The sequence below is a fragment of the Erpetoichthys calabaricus genome, chromosome 1 (assembly GCF_900747795.2).
Source record: "Erpetoichthys calabaricus chromosome 1, fErpCal1.3, whole genome shotgun sequence".
In the NCBI taxonomy this organism is placed as follows: domain Eukaryota; kingdom Metazoa; phylum Chordata; class Cladistia; order Polypteriformes; family Polypteridae; genus Erpetoichthys; species Erpetoichthys calabaricus.
This window is the reverse complement of record NC_041394.2, coordinates 337,241,674-337,260,845: the sequence shown is the minus strand read 5'-3', so window position 1 is coordinate 337,260,845 and position 19,172 is coordinate 337,241,674. Positions and strand designations below refer to the sequence as shown.

Here is a 19,172-nt window from a genome sequence, read left to right as displayed (position 1 = left end):
TGAAGCCTTTTAGCCGTAAGAGGATTAAGAAGCCTTGAATTTTTAAAAGTTAAATTAGTACTCAGGTATATAAGGAATAGTAATGTTTGATCATTTATGTGAGATCACTTGAAGACAATATAAGAAAGGCTGCTTTTTAGGAATTCTGAAATAATAAAAAATGGCAAGTTTAATATTCCAAAGGCAGTCTTCTAAAAAAAATAAATGCATCACGAGTCTTTGAAATTTGAATTATTTGAACTTGTCTGTTAAGTATTACTCTTCATACATATTGCAATATGAGCTTTCTCCATGACCCTACCCACAATGCAACAGGTTTAGAAAATGGATGAACGGAGGGAAGGATGAAATGTTATTAAGTGGCAAATGTCTTCTGTATTTTATGATGTAAGGAGAAATCTGACAAACGCGGTATGAAAAGTGTGTGGGCACAAAAAAATCTGTTTAAACGTAAACATCCGGACTTGCCTTGGTCTTTAGTCATTTGTATGACGATGATATTATAACGTTTGAAGTTTTATTTTAAGCTTGGATTTTAAGTAGTATTTATTATCAGTAATCCGTAAATGAAGTATGTGCGCAGGTAGTCCGTGATCATTCTTTATAAACCCTGCCCTGAAGTCCACCCTCCATCCCAGTAAAATGCCCCCAGTAAAATGTGAAATTCTACCCTTGTCTTCACTGTGTTGTGACAGAAATGCAGTAAAGGCATCTTGTGTGATTTTACATGTGATATAAATCAGAGAGTCCATTTAAAAATTCCTGTCATTGCAATTAGTGAGCACTCGTACTCCTGAGCAGGGGGGATTGTTCTCCTTTTAGTCTGCGGTCCCCTCACTCACGTCACTCCTGGTCATTTGAGTGTGACGTGTTGCTGTTCACGTGCTTTAGTGTGTCTTAACTTGACGTAAATCTTAACTGCTCCTTTGTTGTATCGTTCTGGTGGCATTAACTCCTGATTTCTGTATCGTTGCACAGAAAGGAAGACACGGCCATTTCCTGTACAAAGATGGATCCAACAGAGGATCAGGCTGACATAAATTCCATGGAGATAATGACTGTAAATATCAAGGAGGAGGATGAGTGTGAGTGGGAATATGTCCTCCCTAAACAGGGGGGTCTCTGCATTAAGCGCGAGGACTATGAACTGGTAAGTGTTGGCATTAAAGAAGAGACAGAGGAGAATCCTTTGAGTGATGTGCAGCAACGTGAAGCGGTAAATGGTATCAAGGAAGATGCCGTCTACTTCCAAGCTGTCTTTCAACATGGCCGTCAGGATGGAGCCGTAACTGGGTTTGTCTCCTGTCGGAGTGGACCGCGTTTATCTCGGGAGTCTCCCGTCCATGTGAAATCTGAATCCTTCATAGCGGGCTTAAAGATGATGGAAAAAGAATCCGGAACAGTGGAGGATCAGCCGTCAGCTGTACAACATTTTGAACAAAGTAAGTAAATCATGAAACTTCATGTTAGTCTGAGGTGTTTACTTGAAAAGGAAGCCGTAAGGTTTGGAGATGGAGCGATGTTCTGGTGAAAAGACCATTTTATTTCTTCTTTTCTAATACATTTTTAAATTATTAAGCTTAGTGTAAATGTTCATTCTGATTGTGCCTATTTGTACCATACTGTCTCTTGAAATCCTGTCCTGTCGAACTCCGGGCCTGGTGGGCCGCAGTGGCTGCAGGTTTTCATTCTAATCCTTTTCCTAATCAGTGACCAGTTTTCACTGCTACTTAACTTCTTTTCCCTTCATTTCAATAGCCCTGTTAGAAGGATTCAGTCCTCTGAATTGATTTGTTTCCTCATTAAATGGCAGCCAAACAGAAATGAGACGTGAAACGAACCAACAGATGACCAGCTTAACCTGCGGCTTCAAACACCAACCAGTCTCTTAATGAGAAGCCGATGCTTACTGTGAATTAAACCCGTTATTTAATTCCATGGCCTGTTGCTGCTCTCGTTCTGCCACAATAGACATTTACAAAACTGTTGATTTTCTGTTTTTCATAAGAACATCGTCAAAGTGTTTTAGTGACCTGAGTGATCAACCTTACTGAGACCTTCATCTTTCTTTAATTTCAGATATTGTGTGATGGGCACAGGAGAGCTGGTCAGGTGGTGGTTTGTTTTGAGTCTCTTTATTGTTTGGCTGCTAATTAAGGAAAAAGAAACAACTAAGGGGCCAGAGTCAAATTAATTAAAAGAAGTAATCAGAAGCAAAAACTGGTCACTAATTAAGAAGCACTTTGAGCTACTTTTTTGTATGAAAATGTGCTATATAAATAAATGTTGTTATTGTTGTCACTAATTAAGAAGATGGTAAGAATGAAAACCTGCAGCCACTGCAGCCCACCAGGACTGGAGTTTGCCACCCCTGACCTAAGTTGTCATCGTGCATTGTGGTGAAAATCAGGTCAAACTAGAATAAGACAATTTTTGGAGATATTGCACATAATGGAAAGAGTCGAACTTGGGATTCTGGAGCTGTGAGATGATTCTAACTGTGTGCACATGTAGGCCTCTCTTTTGCCTTTTTAGAATGTAACACCAAGTCCTTTGGAGAAAATTAACTGTATGAGGATAGCGCAGTACTGACTGTTGTCTATAGCCGGGCTACAGCTGACACCCCAGGTTATCGGTCTGTGTTTCCCAGGCATGGAGATGAGAGGTCAGGAGGCAATGGTGACACAAAGTCTCAGCCAGCTCTTCCACGACTTGGGGACTGGCAGCTGCTGATGGTGGAGCTCTAGCAAGTTTGGTTCCCTGCTGTAGGCTAGAAGCATCTGTCGTCATGTAGTTCATATCCCTAACCCTAAACCGTGAAACCCCTAGGTGGGCACAAAGACCAAAAATTAAAATTAATGTGACAAGGGTTGATCTTATTTAAGCACAAAAAAGGAGTTTAAATTTGTGTACTGTCTAATTTGAATACACAATGGGAGGTCTGAAAATCGAGAGGACACCTCACGAGAAGGATTTTGGAGTCGTAGTGGACTCTAAGCTATCGACTTCCCAACAGTGTTCAGAAGCCATTAAGAAGGCTAACAGAATGTCAGGTTATATAGCGCCTTGATTTGTGGAGTACAAGTCACAGGAGGTTCTGCTCAAGGTTTATAACACACTGGTGAGGCCTCATCTGGAGTACTGGGTGTAGTTTTGGTCTGCAGACTTCAAAAAGGACATAGCAGCGCTAGAGAAGGTCCAGAGAAGAGCGACTAGGCTGATTCCAGGGCTACAGGGGATGAAAGGTTAAAAGAGCTGAGCCTTTAGAGTTTAAGGAAAAGAAGATTAAGAGGTGATATGATTGAAGTGTTTAAAATTCTGGAAGACATTAGTGCAGTGGATTGAGACTGTTATTTTAAAATGAGTTCATCGAGAACACAGGGACACAGTTGGAAACTTGTTAAGGGTAAATTTCACACAAACATTAGGAAGCGTTTCTTCATGCAGGGAACCACAGACATTTGGAATAAACTACCAATTAGTGTGGTAGACAGTAGGACTTCAGGGATCCTTTAAAACTTGACTTAATGTTAATTTAAAAGAATTAAGTGGATAGGAGCTCTGCTGGACTAAATGGTCTCTTCTCGTCTAGATTGTCCTAATGTTCTGATTTATAAACTCTGTGACACAGTTGAACCCTGAATAATAAACTCTGACAACCCAGTAACACTGCTTGCTCTTTTTCTCTTTAGAATGGACATCTAAAACCTGCTTAGTCTTCCTTTCATCAAATAAACCACTTCTGGTCCGCCATGTGAAAGTTTATTTTTCTTTCATTTAACTTCCTTTAAACTACAACCCCATGGAGAGAGACTTATCTGTGTGGTTTTTGTAGACTTTGTCCTGAACAACTCGCTGCATGTTTTCTCAGTCTTTTCAGCTTATCATTTGTCTCCAGCAGGGGGCGCTCACTCACATATTAGTGCTGGGCAGCGATAAAATTCTTTTAATTGCGATTAATTGCATGATTGTCACAATGACACTGCTATGCGCAATATTCAATAATGAACTCAAACGTAGTGTACTGCGTGTGTTTGGTTTGCAAACCCTTTAAACAAATAAGGTGCTTTTTAACAGCAGTATTCCCTTTACATAGTAGCAGTTAAAATATTTGTTATAAATCTCAACTTAAACATTAATGTAATCAAATCAAATATAAAACCAAAGCTGCCAGGGCATTAACGTTTTCTCTAGTTTGTTATATAAAAACAAGTTACCCTCAGAGTCCAGAGCCACGATCACAACATTATAACAGGCACCTTTTGAGCAACAGCAAGGTAACATTTCTAAATCTGTTTTTCTTTTGTATCTGAACAGATACCAGCGGAAACATTTTCTTTTATCAGGGAGCAGCATAAACAGTTGTATGTTTAGTTGTGACTCTGAGGGCTGAATATTTTTTCCCCAAAAAACTCAATTTTCTGAAAAGCGCACAAAGCAGTGGTATCACAGATACATCAACATAAAACATCTGTTGCTGCCTGTTGTGCCTGTTTGCAGTTTGCGGCAGCAGCGGCTGTGTGGGGAGTCTCGGCGGCCTGCAGGAATCCACGGTGGGCTGGCTGTCCTTGTGAGACAGGTGTGCGTGGGTGGCAGTTGCAGTGAGACGGTTTGTACCTCCCTGTCATCGTAAGTGTCTGTCCTCCCAGGCGAATGTTGCTATCGGATCATCAGCTACACAAACTTATTCAGCCCCCTGATCAACTGGGGACCGATCAGCTGATGCCGGTACCTCACCTTTGTTTTGGACCTCCATCTCAAGATCAGTTGATCACTTGAGTCGGAGTCCGACTCTGCAGTAATACGGACAAAGTTTTGCTTTGAGCATTCACGTTGGTATCTCTCGACATGCCATTTTAGAATCTGTTTACTTTTCACTACTCATACACGTGCAGGGAATTGAGGTCAAATCAACAAAGCTAACTGTCCTAGCAAAAGCGTATTGAAAAGCGCTGTAACAAGAAGTTCACTGATCTCTATCGATCTCTAGTGAGACTGAGGCTTTCAAAATAATAATAACAATAACAAAAACTGCGTTAACGCATGATAAAATAATTGTTGGCATTACCGTTAACATGCCCAGCCCTGATATATATAGGTCTGATCGCAATCTGATTATTTCGGTGGTTACCTACCAGGTAACTCTTGTGGGTGGTCAGTCAGTCGGCAGACATCTGCCATGTCCTCTCAGTTGTGAGAAGCAGATTATAGACATGATATATGGTACCTGGCAAATAATACAAATAGTACACAACACGTTTCACCTTTATTTGGGTTTGTTAGGTGTACACACTTTTGATTCCCCTTGCGTTACCTGATAGGTAACCACCCAAATATCAGATTGTGATCAGATCTATCAATGTAATACTCCAATCTACATCTACACCTTGTCATATAAGCGAATCAGCTGCCATGGCTTAAGCCTCAGATGCTGATATCCAAGGTTTGATCCACGTAAGGGGAAGCACAAGTGCGTGTAGTTGATGAGCCGGACTGCTATCTGCTCCTTTGGGCAAGGAGGAACAGGATTACCACCGCCAGAGCATACAAAATGACCTCCAGCTGGCAGGCCACTGGTGTGAATATCTCTGACCAAACAATCAGAAATAGACTTCATGAGGGTGGCCTGAGAGCCCGACGTCCTCTAGTGGGCCCCATGGTGCTTGATTGGCAGTTGCCATAGAATACCAGAATTGGCAGGTCCACCACTGGCGCCCTGTGCTTTTCACAGATGAGAGCAGGTTCACCCTGAGCACATGTGACAGACGTAAAAGGGTCTGGAGAAACCGTGTAGAATGTTATGATGCCTGTAACATTGTTCAGCATGACCGGTTTGGTGGGGGGTCAGTGATGGTCTGGGGAGGCACATCCATGGAGGGACGCACAGACCTCCACAGGCTAGACAACGGCACCTTGACTGCCATCAATATGAAACCCTTGGACACATTGTCAGACCCTATGCTGGTGCAGTGGGTTCTGGGTTCCTCCTGGTGCACAACAATGCCCGGCCTCAGTGTCAAGAGTATACAGGCAGTTCCAGGAGGATGAAGGAATTGATACCATTGACTGCCCCCCACCCCACGCTCACTCGCCTGACCTAAATGCAATAGAACACCTCTGGGTGGGATATCATGTTTTGGTTCATCCGTTGCCTCGGCCTGCCCAGGAGCTCAATGATGCCCTGGTCCAGATCTGGGAGGAGATCCCCAGGACACCATCTGTCATCTCATTAGGAGCATATGATACCACATAAAAAAAGAAAACTGTCGGGCATGCATACAAGCACGTGGGGGCCATACAAACTACTCCGATTTGGAGTTGCTACAATGAAATTTCAGCAAAATGGACTAGCCTGCCTCATCATTTTTTCCCTTTGATTTTCGGGGTGTAGTAGGCAGATAAAGGAGATAACGAAGTAGGAAACACATGCATTTCCATGGCCTAAAAGCCTAATGCATGAGGTAAGTGCCGTGGATCATTACACATGTAGTTTAATTTGGCACAGGCACGTCTCATTGAGCTGTTCTTCTTCTGTAAGGTGGAGTTATTCAGAAGTACCTTCTTCACATGAGTTGACAAGCTGTAGGTGATCAATGATTGTCTTGTAGGTGACACCATTAAAACCCTTAAAGTATCCCTTGCTTAGTTGCTGCTTAAGGGGTCAGCAATTCAGAGATCTGCTTTCCATTTAAACGTATTTATAGGCGGAGTGGTGGCTCTGAGGCTAGGGATCTGCACTGGCAATCGGAAGGTTGCCCGTTTCGAATCCCGTAAATGCCAATAGGGACTCCGCTCTGTTGGGCCCTTAACCAGCAATTGTTGAGCGCTTTGAGTAGTGAGAAAAGCGCAATATATAAATGCAAAGAATTAGTATTTAACTTGTCTAAGTCAGCAGAGGTCCGCTGAAGCCCGATTGTCTTCCACGTTTCTTTTAACAAAACATCATTGCCAACCAATAGCAAGCCCTTCGGTTTTAGAAGACACAGGGCCGTGGAAGATGCCATGGCTAGAGTGGAGCTGCCTAAACATTGCAGGTTTATCTGTCTGAGCAAAACGAGTCTTATTTTTTTCCCTCCAATGATTTTATTTCAAGAAAGTAATATACGATAAAACCAAGGAAATAAGATTTGCAGAATGTGTACAACAAATAACTTCAAAACCTAACAAAGCAACAATTCCAGCCCCACGCGACAGCAGAACGAGTTGTTTATTGTACAATATTTATTGCAGAATATGTACAATATTTATTGCAGAACTTCGACCATGTCCCGAGGGAGGTGGGGGACATCGAGTCCGAATGGGCCATGTTCCGTGCCTCTATTGTTGAGGCAGCTGACCGGAGCTGTGGCCGTAAGGTGGTCAGTGCCTGTCGTGGCGGCAATCCCCGAACCCGTTGGTGGACACCGGTGGTGAAGGATGCCGTCAAGCTGAAGAAGGAGTCCTACAGGACCCTTTTGTCCTGTGGGACCCTGGAGGCAGCTGATAGGTACCGGCAGGCCAAGCGGAATGCGGCTTTGGTGGTTGCTGAGGCTAAAACTCGGGCGTGGGAGGAGTTTGGGGAGGCCATGGAGAACGACTTTTGGACGGCTTCGAGGAGATTCTGGTCCACCATCCAGCGTCTCAGGAAGGGGAAGCAGTGCAGTGTCAACACTGTATATGGTGGGGATGGTGCGCTGCTGACCTCGACTCGGGACGTTGTGGGTCGGTGGGGGGAGTACTTCGAAGACCTCTTCAATTCCATTAACATGCCTTCCAATGAGGAAGCAGAGCCTGGGGACTCAGAGGTGGGCTCCCCCATCTCTGGGACTGAGGTCACCGAGGTGGTCAAAAAACTCCTTGGTGGCAGGGCCCCGGGGGTGGATGAGATACGCCCGGAGTTCCTCAAGGCTCTGGATGTTATAGGACTGTCTTGGTTGACACGCCTCTGCAACATCGCATGGACATCAGGGACAGTGCCTCTGGATTGGCAGACTGGGGTGGTGGTCCCCCTCTTTAAGAAAGGGGACCGGAGGGTGTGTTCCAACTACAGAGGGATCACACTCCTCAGCCTCCCTGGAAAAGTTTATTCAGGGGTCCTGGAGAGGAGGGTCCGTCGGATAGTCGAGCCTCGGATTCAGGAGGAACAGTGTGGTTTTCGTCCTGGTCGCGGAACAGTGGACCAGCTCTATACCCTTAGCAGGGTCCTGGAGGGTGCATGGGAGTTTGCCCAACCAGTCTACATGTGTTTTGTGGACTTGGAAAAGGCATTCGACCGTGTCCCTCGGGGAATCCTGTGGGGGGTACTCCGAGAGTATGGGGTACCGGCCCCCCTGATAAGGGCTGTTCAGTCCCTGTACAATCGGTGCCAGAGCTTGGTCCGCATTGCCGGCAGTAAGTCAAACCCGTTTCCAGTGAGAGTTGGACTCCGCCAGGGCTGCCCTTTGTCACCGATTCTGTTCATAACTTTTATGGACAGAATTTCTAGGCGCAGCCAGGGCGTTGAGGGGGTCCGGTTTGGTGGGCTCAGGATTGGGTCACTGCTTTTTGCAGATGATGTTGTCCTGTTTGCTTCATCAGGCCGTGATCTTCAGCTCTCTCTGGATCGGTTCGCAGCAGAGTGTGAAGCGGCTGGAATGAGAATCAGCACCTCCAAATCCGAGACCATGGTCCTCAGCCGGAAAAGGGTGGAGTGCCCTCTCAGGGTTGGTAGCGAGATCCTGCTTCAAGTGGAGGAGTTCAAGTATCTCGGGATCTTGTTCACGAGTGAGGGAAAAATGGAGCGTGAGATCGACAGGCGGATCGGTGCGGCATCCGCAGTAATGCGGGCTCTGCATCGGTCTGTCGTGGTGAAAAAGGAACTGAGCCGCAAGGCGAAGCTCTCAATTTACCAGTCGATCTATGTTCCTACCCTCACCTATGGTCATGAACTATGGGTAGTGACCGAAAGAACGAGATCGCGAATACAAGCGGCTGAAATGAGTTTCCTCCGCAGGGTGTCTGGGCTTTCCCTTAAAGATAGGGTGAGAAGCTCAGTCATCCGGGAGGGGCTCAGAGTAGAGCCGCTGCTCCTCCGCATCGAGAGGAGTCAGATGAGGTGGCTCGGGCATCTGATCAGGATGCCTCCTGGACGCCTCCCTGGTGAGGTGTTCCGGGCACGTCCAACCGGGAGGAGGCCCCAGGGAAGACCCAGGACACGTTGGAGGGACTATGTCTCTCGACTGGCCTGGGAACGCCTTGGGATTCTCCCGGAAGAGCTAGAAGAAGTGGCCGGGGAGAGGGAAGTCTGGGCATCTCTGCTCAAGCTGCTGCCCCCGCGACCCGACCTCGGATAAGCGGGAGACAATGGATGGATGATGGAAGTATGAGCGCGCTCTCTGTTGCGAGGTTATGCGTGAGCATGCGCACGTGCTACTTCTGTATCTGATACAATGAAACGCTGTACTTCCAGGAGTCTGCACGTGGCTGCATTTGTTCAATTGTTTGTTGACTTTGTGTACGTCTGTTTGATGTAAGTTATACGCTTTGTTGTTAATTTTATTAGAAATATAATTTTCAGCAAGTAATGATGAAGTTCTTAACAATGTTTTACTGACGTGTTCAGACAACCCTTTATAGATAGATAGATAGATAGATAGATACTTTATTAATCCCAATGGGAAATTCACAATTTTATGTCAAAGTGTGTTCAGTTTAACGTTTAAAACTGTATAAAGTACGTTAAGTATAGAAGAGCTTGTAGAAAACAGACTTGGTAATGGCTGTTTAAGTAGTGATTTGTTCATGTCTGTACAGTGCTTACGCATTTAGTAACTTTTTTTTCAGTGCCTTTGCCCTCGAAGGCACGCAAAAGCGCTCTGTTAATTTCTGTCGCCATCTACTGACCTTTTTGGGTATTACCTGTTTTTATCATTCTGCGGGCTTTATTTTTTTTGTGGCATTTATTTTATGTTATTGTATTTGTTCTGTTTCAGAAACAACAGACACATTTATCTGCAAATAAAAATGTAGCTTTACAAAGCTATTAAAACGAATCCTTCCTTTGCAACGTTAATCAGTTAATTGAGTCATTCTGCTTTCATTCTGGTCTGCTTCATCCTTCTTATCGGGGGTTAGGATTTGGTGCCACATACACACCAGTTTGATGCACGCACTGTTTTAACATTTATTTAGTGGCACTTTATTCTAACTGTTATGCGTAAGGCTTTTTCTGTGGGTTATTCTGACATCAAAATGTGAAACTTGCCTGTTTTAATTTAGCTATAAAAAAATAATATTGCTATGGACTATTTATTTTATTCACTCTAAACAGAAGCATTAAAGCTTAATGTACGTGATTATTTTGTCATTAATTCTTCTACACAGGTCTGTCTCTTTCTCAGTGCTGAACATGGTGTTGCTCAGCAGGTAGCCTTCCCAATAATGCACTGTTGAATCAGCCAGGTCACATGGAAACCAAGGAGGTCCTCCCTCACAGCAGCACCCTCTGCCGTCACCCAAGGACCCCTACAGGGCTCTGCTTCTGAAAACCAATTCTCTTGCAGCACTGGTGGCAAGATTGGCACTCCAGCCACTGTAAAAACCTCACACTGTACCAGCGTGGTGCTGAGGTGTCACCCAATCCAGGTGGTGTGTCGTGTGGTGGTCGTGCTCCCCCAACTGTGGGTGTCCAAACTAGAACTACATGCGAAGAACACCGACACCTATTAATCTGGCAATGTCCAGCTCTCCCCATTCAATTCTTCCTTCCAGCATCCCAGCCAGGACAGGAATTATAAGGAGCCCCAGCCAGGTAGTGTCCGCAATGTGGCCATCCTAGTATTATGGCTTCCCAGCTGGACAAGAAATCCTACTCCATCCTGGCTGGGATGTGTGTCCATCCTCCAGGGCACTTAAAACATATAAAGACACATATTTATTTAAACAGACAGGAAAACAAAGTAGTTTAAAACTGATTAACATAAATGGAGCCGAGCATTATCCATCTATATCATAAATGGAGCCCAGCATTATCTGTCTATTAACATTAACTGTTGAACTATGATCTGTTGACATCAGAGGAGAGGAAGAAGAAAACTCGTCAGCAGCATCCCCAGAGAAAACAAACCTCTAGGTTTGGCAAAGTCAAACACAGTCGTAGCTCTGAAGACCTTGACCACCTAGTCTTCCACCCTCTCCTGGGTATTCTATGGTAGCATTTGTGCTAGGCCGACTATTGTAATGACAGAATCTTTGTATTTGTTAATTCTAAGGCTCCCAGTGTCTCAGATGTCTTTTCTACAGGCATAAAACAGCTTGGTAGTAGAGGGAAAGGAAGAAAGACAGGGAATTGGTTGGGGGTTGAATTTAATTTAGCTTTGTTAAGTTTGATTTGTTTGTATGAAATGTTACTTGCTTTTAATAAATTAAATAAAAAAAAAGAAAGGCAGAAACTTAACTTTAATAAATTTATCAACCACATCATCTGAAGTAATACCAAATGAATAGATTACAGCGCATATCCACTAGATGGCAGCAGTGGCTCAATAGTGTTGCGGCGCACTAAGTCCAAAAATTTTCTTTCGCGGCGCACCTGAGGGACTGCCCATAAATAAAGTCGTGACGACACAATCTATGGACAATCGCCAATTAAAACAGTAGCGTTCATATTTTCACGTTCTATATTTGCTCCGCCTTCTTCTATCCGGACAGTGAGCGAGATCTTCTAACAACGAGACTTTTAAAGTCTCACGAGATGTGTTTTTGACACTGCTGGTGTTGATATTATGATGAATGGTGAACAGCGAAAATTTTAACTTGCATTCAAAATCCATCCATCCATTTTCCAACCCGCTGAACCCGAACACAGGGTCACGGGGGTCTGCTGGAGCCAATCCCAGCCAACACAGGGCACAAGGCAGGAACCAATCCTGGGCAGGGTGCCAACCCACCGCAGGACACACACAAACACACCCACACACCAAGCACACACTAGGGCCAATTTAGAATCGCCAGTCCACCTAACCTGCATGTCTTTGGACTGTGGGAGAAAACCGGAGCGCCCGGAGGAAACCCACGCAGACACGGGGAGAACATGCAAACTCCACGCAGGGAGGACCCGGGAAGCGAACCCGGGTCTCCTAACTGCGAGGCAGCAGCGCTACCCACTGCGCCACCGTGCCGCCCTGCATTCAAAATAAATACATTCATTTATTCAACAATCTGATTAACCGTTATCTGTTTTTCCAACATAAAATATATTTTTTAAACATTATCTTTTTAATCAACCACAAGTTCAAAAACACTAGCAATTTCAAATATTTTACAAAAGTTTTCGTGGCGCCCCTAGAAAATTCCACGGCGCACAGTGATTTAGGATGTCAACAAGTAGGTGGCTCTGAAGCCTAACAATTGGCTTTCCACATTAGCGTAGCTCTACATGCCAAGCATATCAAGCTCAAATGAAGTCATAACATTAATAAAGGTCTAACACCATTTACTTGTTGCTCTTGAACAGTAAGCAAGTGTGCCGCCTTCACGGTACACAGGCAGCCATTCAAACATAATGGGTCACCACTACAATAGAGTTATCCTTGAATACACATCATAACAACAGTGTCATCCCAAAATAACATCAGGTTTTTCTGCTAAAATTAGTGAAAGGAATTTGAATCGAGGACCAGACAGGAAACATGCTAAGTTGTGAAACCAAGAATTGAAGCTGTGCCTTTGTCAAACGAAAACAAAACCTTAAATCATAGTCAAAATAATGTTGCCAAAGAATGGAATACCATACCAAGAAACCTATTGTAGTAAAACGAAGCACTAAGTCTTAACAGGGTTTATCTGTCAAAGTAAAAGGAAGAGGAAGTGACTGCTGATATTATTGTAGATGTCATGACCTCAGACCTGACGACTGTAACAGTGACATAACAAAGACCTCACAAATATGGCAGCGCTCCTAAATACCAAATGGAGTCAGAAAAAGATATGAATAAATTCTAGCAATATTAAAAGTGAAACAGAAAACTAACATCAGAATTGGATTCCGTATCCCAAAAAATTTGAACTATATACTTTAAATAATAATTTAGAAATACGCTTTCACAAATGAATAAAACAATTCTAAACAGAAAAAAGAAATCACAGCACACATAACATAATTTACTTTATTGCCTTCTTAAAGGAACTAACTTTAAACATATCCGTTAGTTACTTACCATATCATGACACAGAATCCATGTTGCTTTGTAGGCAGAAACAATCTTATAGCAGCGATTATCAGTAGAGGTAGAGATGCCGCCCCAGTTTTTCAGAATGAGTCAAAAAGCCGGCCTTTTTAGTAATCATCGTCTGATATTCTCCCTCTTTGTGTTTTCCTTCCACATCCCCAAAGATTTCATTGTGAATTAAAAAAAATGCTTTGTATTTGTGCGTGGGAGTCCTCTAGTGGATTGGCTCGTTTTTTTATGCCCACCTCTGATGGGATAGCTGCAAATCCTCCCAAAACTGAGGCTTCCTAAAACTATGGGTTACATCCGCGTTTCTCAACTTTTAAGTATTTGCGACCTGAGTTTTCATAAGTGTTAATCGCACCTCCCTAATGTTTTTTTGAAACCCAAATAAAATTTATTCCTATATTTTTTGCTGCTGATACACCGCTACAAGTTTAAAATTGTCCTACGAATAGCAAAATTACGCCACATATGGCAACATTTGCGCCCCGCAGTTATAGAACTGCTGGGTTACATTATCAACCTTTTAACTTACCTGTTTCTTGGAATATACTTGAATTTTTAGTAGTTGCTGTACAAAGAGATTCTTATTTGCCTGTCTGACCATGAGTCAATATGTCGCTACACTCTGGTGTTGTGGTAAGCAAAAAAAAATGAAAATGCATAACTTCATTTCAATTAAGGGAAAGCAGAAATTTGTTTACCTGATGTACTCCTTACTTACCCCGTTGCCACACTGTTTCTTCAGTGTTGTTCCGAGGTCCTGTAACCTTGATACGACTTGACAAGAGAAGTGGTAAGATGACAGCAGGCCTATGCTTGAACATGCCAGATACAAATGTACAAGAAGGGTCTTTTCAAAAAATTGTCTGCACTTTATTTTCCTTTTCGTATTTATTGCATGTGATGGTGCGGGTTGGCTCCATGCTCCTGTTGCATCCTGGGGCCCCTTGAACCCAACCCCGTCAATAATGTTACTGAGATGAGCCAGGCAGATGAGGACACGTACATACAGAAAGGGGAAGGTGTAAAAGTGAACAGAGCTTTTATTAAATCCAGCAAAATCAACAGTGTCCAAATTAAAGTGCAGTGCGTTATCATTATCAATACATAAATAATCCATAAAATGGTGCAAAAGTGGAGGTTAACAAACAAGTCAATACATTTTTCTTCAAAAACGAGGTTAAAACACCGTGCAGGAATCTGCGCTGTATGATTCTAGTCCCCGGTGCTTCCCTTTAATTCGGTCATCTCCTCAGCTTGACCCCAAATGAGATCTTGCAGCTGATGAGATGCCTAACCAACAGTTCGGGTGTGGGTCCCAGTAGCCCATGGCTCCCAGCAGGACACCACGCTGAACCACTTTTCTCCTAGGCTTATACCCCGGCAGCCATCTGGGGCCCCGGCATGGAACCACATTGAGCCTGTGACTCTCACGCCTCTGTAGTCCATGGTTCCCTCACAGGATGTCTCACCTAGCCTTCTGTTACCCTTGCAGCTCCTGTTGGCTTTCTCCTGAACTGATATGACAAGTCACTCCATCGAGCAGTGCATCACTCCATCTCCCCAATCGCTCAGTTGGAGTGGCCTCCTTTAGCCCCTGAGCATCAGCCGCACACCCACCAAGGGACTTCCTCCCGGCTGCCTGCCTTCTCTGTTCTCTCTCTTTCTCTAACCCGGCTCTCCCAATTCCTGCTTTCTTCTCTCCCGTCATTTCTCTTAACCTCTGAGCCCCTCTGTCTCTCTCCCTCTCACTCTCTCACAATTGCTTTGAATCTTTTTCTTTCATTCAGTCTTGCCGGCTCCCTCTGTGATGATGCGGGTTTGCTGCAAGCTCCCATCGTGTGACCGGGAGCCCTTGACCCCTACACCGTCGGTAATGATACCGATGAGCTTGGCAGTGAGGCATAACAAATGGAGCAAGGGGATAGTGTAGTAGTGCAAAAGTGATTTTATTAAAATCAAATCAAAACAATATCCCAATAAATAGTGTAGTGCCTTCCAAAAAGTTATTAAACAAATAATCCATAAAATCGGTGCAGTGTGGAGGTTAAAACCCATAAATAGAAAAACAAAAATCCTTTAAAACGAGGTTAAAACAATGCTGGAAGCAGTCTCTTTAAAAACAAGCCCGGTGTCTTCTGTGTACCTGGCGGCTCCCCTGCTTCTCCCATATGGGCTTCTCAACAGGGGAGTCGCCCTTCCTGCAGCTGACCTTACTACTGTCTGGTTGCCTTCCGTTCCCTGGCTCCGTATGGCTTCCTTACCCGACCGAGACTTGGGTTCCTCAACGGCCAGGTCTCTCACGCTGAGGCACACCTTCCCAAGACTCCATGACTCCCGCTGCCATCTCGGCCTTATGCGGCCAGCCGTCCTTCATCCCCGGTCACTCCAGTTCCTTGTTTGCTCAGCTGGAGCGACCGCTTCCTTCTGCCCCACCGAGTGTCGGCCAAACACCCCTGCTAGGGCTCACTGTCCAGCTGCCTGCCTGCGATCCTTTGCTCGCTCTCTCTCTCTCCTGCAACCTCCATCTCTCTCTTTTCTTTTTCCTCCTTTTAGCCGCCTTGCGCTTCTATTTATGAAGAGGATGTGGCAGCTGTGGCAAATTAGCAGCCCCAGAACAATCACGGATGTGGACCGCTTCTCACCTGTGCACTTAGATGAGAAACGGCCACATCGCGAATCACCCCGGGAAACCGCTTCAGCCACACAACCACCACGCCCCCTCGCTAAGCCGCGAGTGCGGTGATTATTTATTTAAAAGTGGCCTTCCTGATGGGAGCTGTGGACCCACAACACCACACCCCCTTATATTCCTCCATCAGTGCAGTGCCAATAGAGCAGTCAAGACTGACCTCACCCTCACGGGCAGGTGAGCTTTGTCTCAATCAGTCCATCAGCCTCTCACAGCTGCGTCGATCGAGCCAGCTATTTCATTATCTCTCTATTATATTAAAAAGGTTTTCTGTCATGTTTGTGTCATTCAGCCTTAACCAATCCTCCTCCCCCCCCACCCACGCACCACTCGCCCAATCGTTACTCCTACTGCGCATATCCTCTCCCCGCAACATCACGTGACACTTTCAGTGCTAACTCGCCCTTTAATGTAGTCGGTTACAATGGCAAGGCAGAAAAGTAAGTTATCTATTCAAGAAGGTCGAATTTTAGAGCGGGAAAAGCTGATAACGAACATTGAAAAAAAAAAGAGATGCATGTAATAAAAATCAAGAACAAAGAGAATCGTCCAATAAACAAGAAAGAGAAAAACCTCCCGAACAATATGAACTGCAAAAAAGCACCATTAATAGAATGTAAGTTGGAGGATAACATAATTCATTATATTGTTTTTGACGCGGTGTTAATGTAATATAATATCGTATTTACTTTTTATTACGTTTTAATTTGTTTACTTTGTTTTATTATTCATTGGTATTTACAATAGTCAGTTGTAGTGAAATACTCAAGTAACTGATTTTCTATCTATAATAACTAAGGACCAAACCGTCTTCCTCCTGCGCCCTGCATACTCTTCTGTATACCATCTCTTTACATATAATCTCTTTCTCTAAAGGAGAGCCACCCTGATGTCCTTCGAGCAGCTGATCCGTGAGATAGCAGGCACCCAGCGCCCACCCCCGGGGGTTGGCAAGTGAAGCGAGCAGGGGGCAGAGCACCCTAGTTTATGTAATAAAAATAAAACAAGCACTATCTGCTACGCCGTGGACTCTGCATACCACATTACAGGGCTGTAATGATAACACGTTCCAGATGACACAGGGGGATCTAAGAAGGTCTTCTTATTTCTTTACTTGACCAAGTGCGTGCCAGCTCTCAATTGATTTTGTGAACCCACTTTTACCATGCGAGGGTTTAGGGATGGCAGAAGTCTATCCCAACAGACTCAGAAAATAAAAATTTGAATGGCAATTTTTTAGGAAATGTTGACCGCTCTAGTCTCTTTTCCAAGTTATCACTTTGTTTGCTCCTTAAGAAAGCCAAAAATGAGTCTGCTGCAGATAAAATGAAAGTACCAGAACATTGTTATTAATTTAGTTCATTTTAGCGGTTTGTGTTTCCTAATTTTTCATTTTTACATAAAACTGTTCATTTTTGTCTTTCTGCAGATTTACAAGACTGCTGCAGTTTCTCTTTACCTTCATTGGTTCAACCCTCGCTTCAGTGCAGACTACAACAAACACCACATGATGGAAACATGAAAAAAGTGACTTCTGGATCAGACATTTTCATACCAGCCTCTTTGCAGTATAATTCTCTGCCTGTTATGCAACTGCCAAGTACGGATAATACTAACAATCCACAAGAGGTGCATAATACAAGTTCACTGGCTTTGTATCTCTGCCAAGATCAGAGGAAAGGTTTGAAGTACAAATCTAAATTCAAAAATGATCAGTGGAGTCATCTGAGACAGAAATCATATGGCTGCCCTGAGTGTAGTAAAGAATTTTTACACTTGAGCCATCTTCAGAGACATGTAAGAATTCACACTGGGGAAAAGCCATATTGCTGTTCTGAATGCGGCAAACAATTTTCACAAACAAGCCATCTGCAGAGCCACAAAAGAATTCATACGGGAGAGAAGCCACATCGCTGTTCTGAATGTGGCAAAGGATTTTTGCGAATGACTGAGCTTCAGATACACAAACGAACTCATACTGGAGAGAAGCCGTATTGCTGTTCTGAATGTGGTAAGGGATTCTCTAATAGAGGTAGTCTCCGGAGACATTGTAGAGTTCACACAGGAGAAAAACCCTATTCCTGTCCCAAATGTGGAAAACAATTCTCCGACAGGGGTCATCTTGGAAAACATATAAGAATTCATACTGGAGAGAGGCCATTTGGTTGTTCTGAATGTGGCAGATGCTTCTCTGTCAGAAGTCGCCTTCAAAGTCACATGAGAATTCACACTGGTGAGAAGCCATATTGCTGTTCTGAATGTGACAAGCAGTTTGCGGACAGGACCAGTCTTCTGAACCATACAAGAGTTCACACTGGAGAGAAACCATATTGCTGTTGTGAATGTAGCAAACAATTTTCAAGGATGAACAGTCTCCAGATCCACATAAGAACTCACACGGGAGAGAAGCCGTACAGCTGCTCTGAATGTGGCAAACGATTCTCTCAGAAGAGCAACCTTCATAAACACACAAGAATTCACACCGGAGAGAAGCCACACTGCTGTTGTGAATGTGGGAAGCGATTCTCTGTCCGGAACAATCTTAAGATTCACAAAAGAATTCACATTGGTGATAAACAGTTTTGCTGTTCTGACTGTGGGAAACGATTCTCTCACAAGAGCAATCTTCAGAAGCATACAAGAATTCACAGTCGAGCAGCAATACAACAGGATGCCACAACTAGCGGGTGACTTTGTTGTTGGTGCAGAGTACATACCCTTACGGGAAATAACTGAAAAGAGAATCCTTCTTGTGAGTGTGACAAACAGTTCTCACAGATAAGCCAGCTTTAAAGCACTACAGAAGTTCACACTAACAAATCTGACAGTGTTTCATTTTAACATGAGGATCTGAAACTGGCAATGTTAAGTAACCAACTCCGGCTTCAGAGAGTTGCAGAAATTATAGAGATGCATACAGGGACAGAGAGAAACGATGCAGTACAACTTTTACAGACACAAACTGAAAAACACTCACCTTAGGAATAACTTCACTAACAGGCCAAGGAGAAACTGAAACCTCATCTATACTAATAAAAGGCAAAGCCCTCACTGACTCACTGACTGACTGACTGACTGACTGACTCACTCATCACTAATTCTCCAACTTCCCGTGTAGGTAGAAGTCTGAAATTTGGAAGGCTCATTCCTTACAGCTTACTTACAAAAGTTAGGCAGGTTTTATTTCGAAATTCTATGTGTAATGGTCATAACTGGAACCTGTTTTTTGTCCATATACTCTAATGGAGGAGGCGGAGTCACGTATCGCGTCATCACGTATTACGCCT

At 43.9% G+C, this 19,172-nt stretch overlaps 1 protein-coding gene across 1 annotated transcript in view; it reads left to right on the top strand.

Annotated features, from left to right (window-relative positions):
- The first annotated feature begins 979 nt into the window (after window positions 1-979).
- Window positions 980-19,172, top strand: part of LOC114643467 (zinc finger protein OZF-like) — an 18,239-nt gene continuing 46 nt past the window's right edge. Inside the window, exons 1-2 of the mRNA XM_028792043.2 lie at window positions 980-1,442; window positions 17,324-19,172. The exon at window positions 17,324-19,172 is cut by the window's right edge and continues 46 nt beyond it. Coding sequence (XP_028647876.2) covers window positions 1,010-1,442; window positions 17,324-18,576 — 1,686 coding nt within the window. The 5' untranslated portion in view covers window positions 980-1,009 and the 3' untranslated portion in view covers window positions 18,577-19,172. The remainder of the gene's footprint in view (window positions 1,443-17,323) is intronic.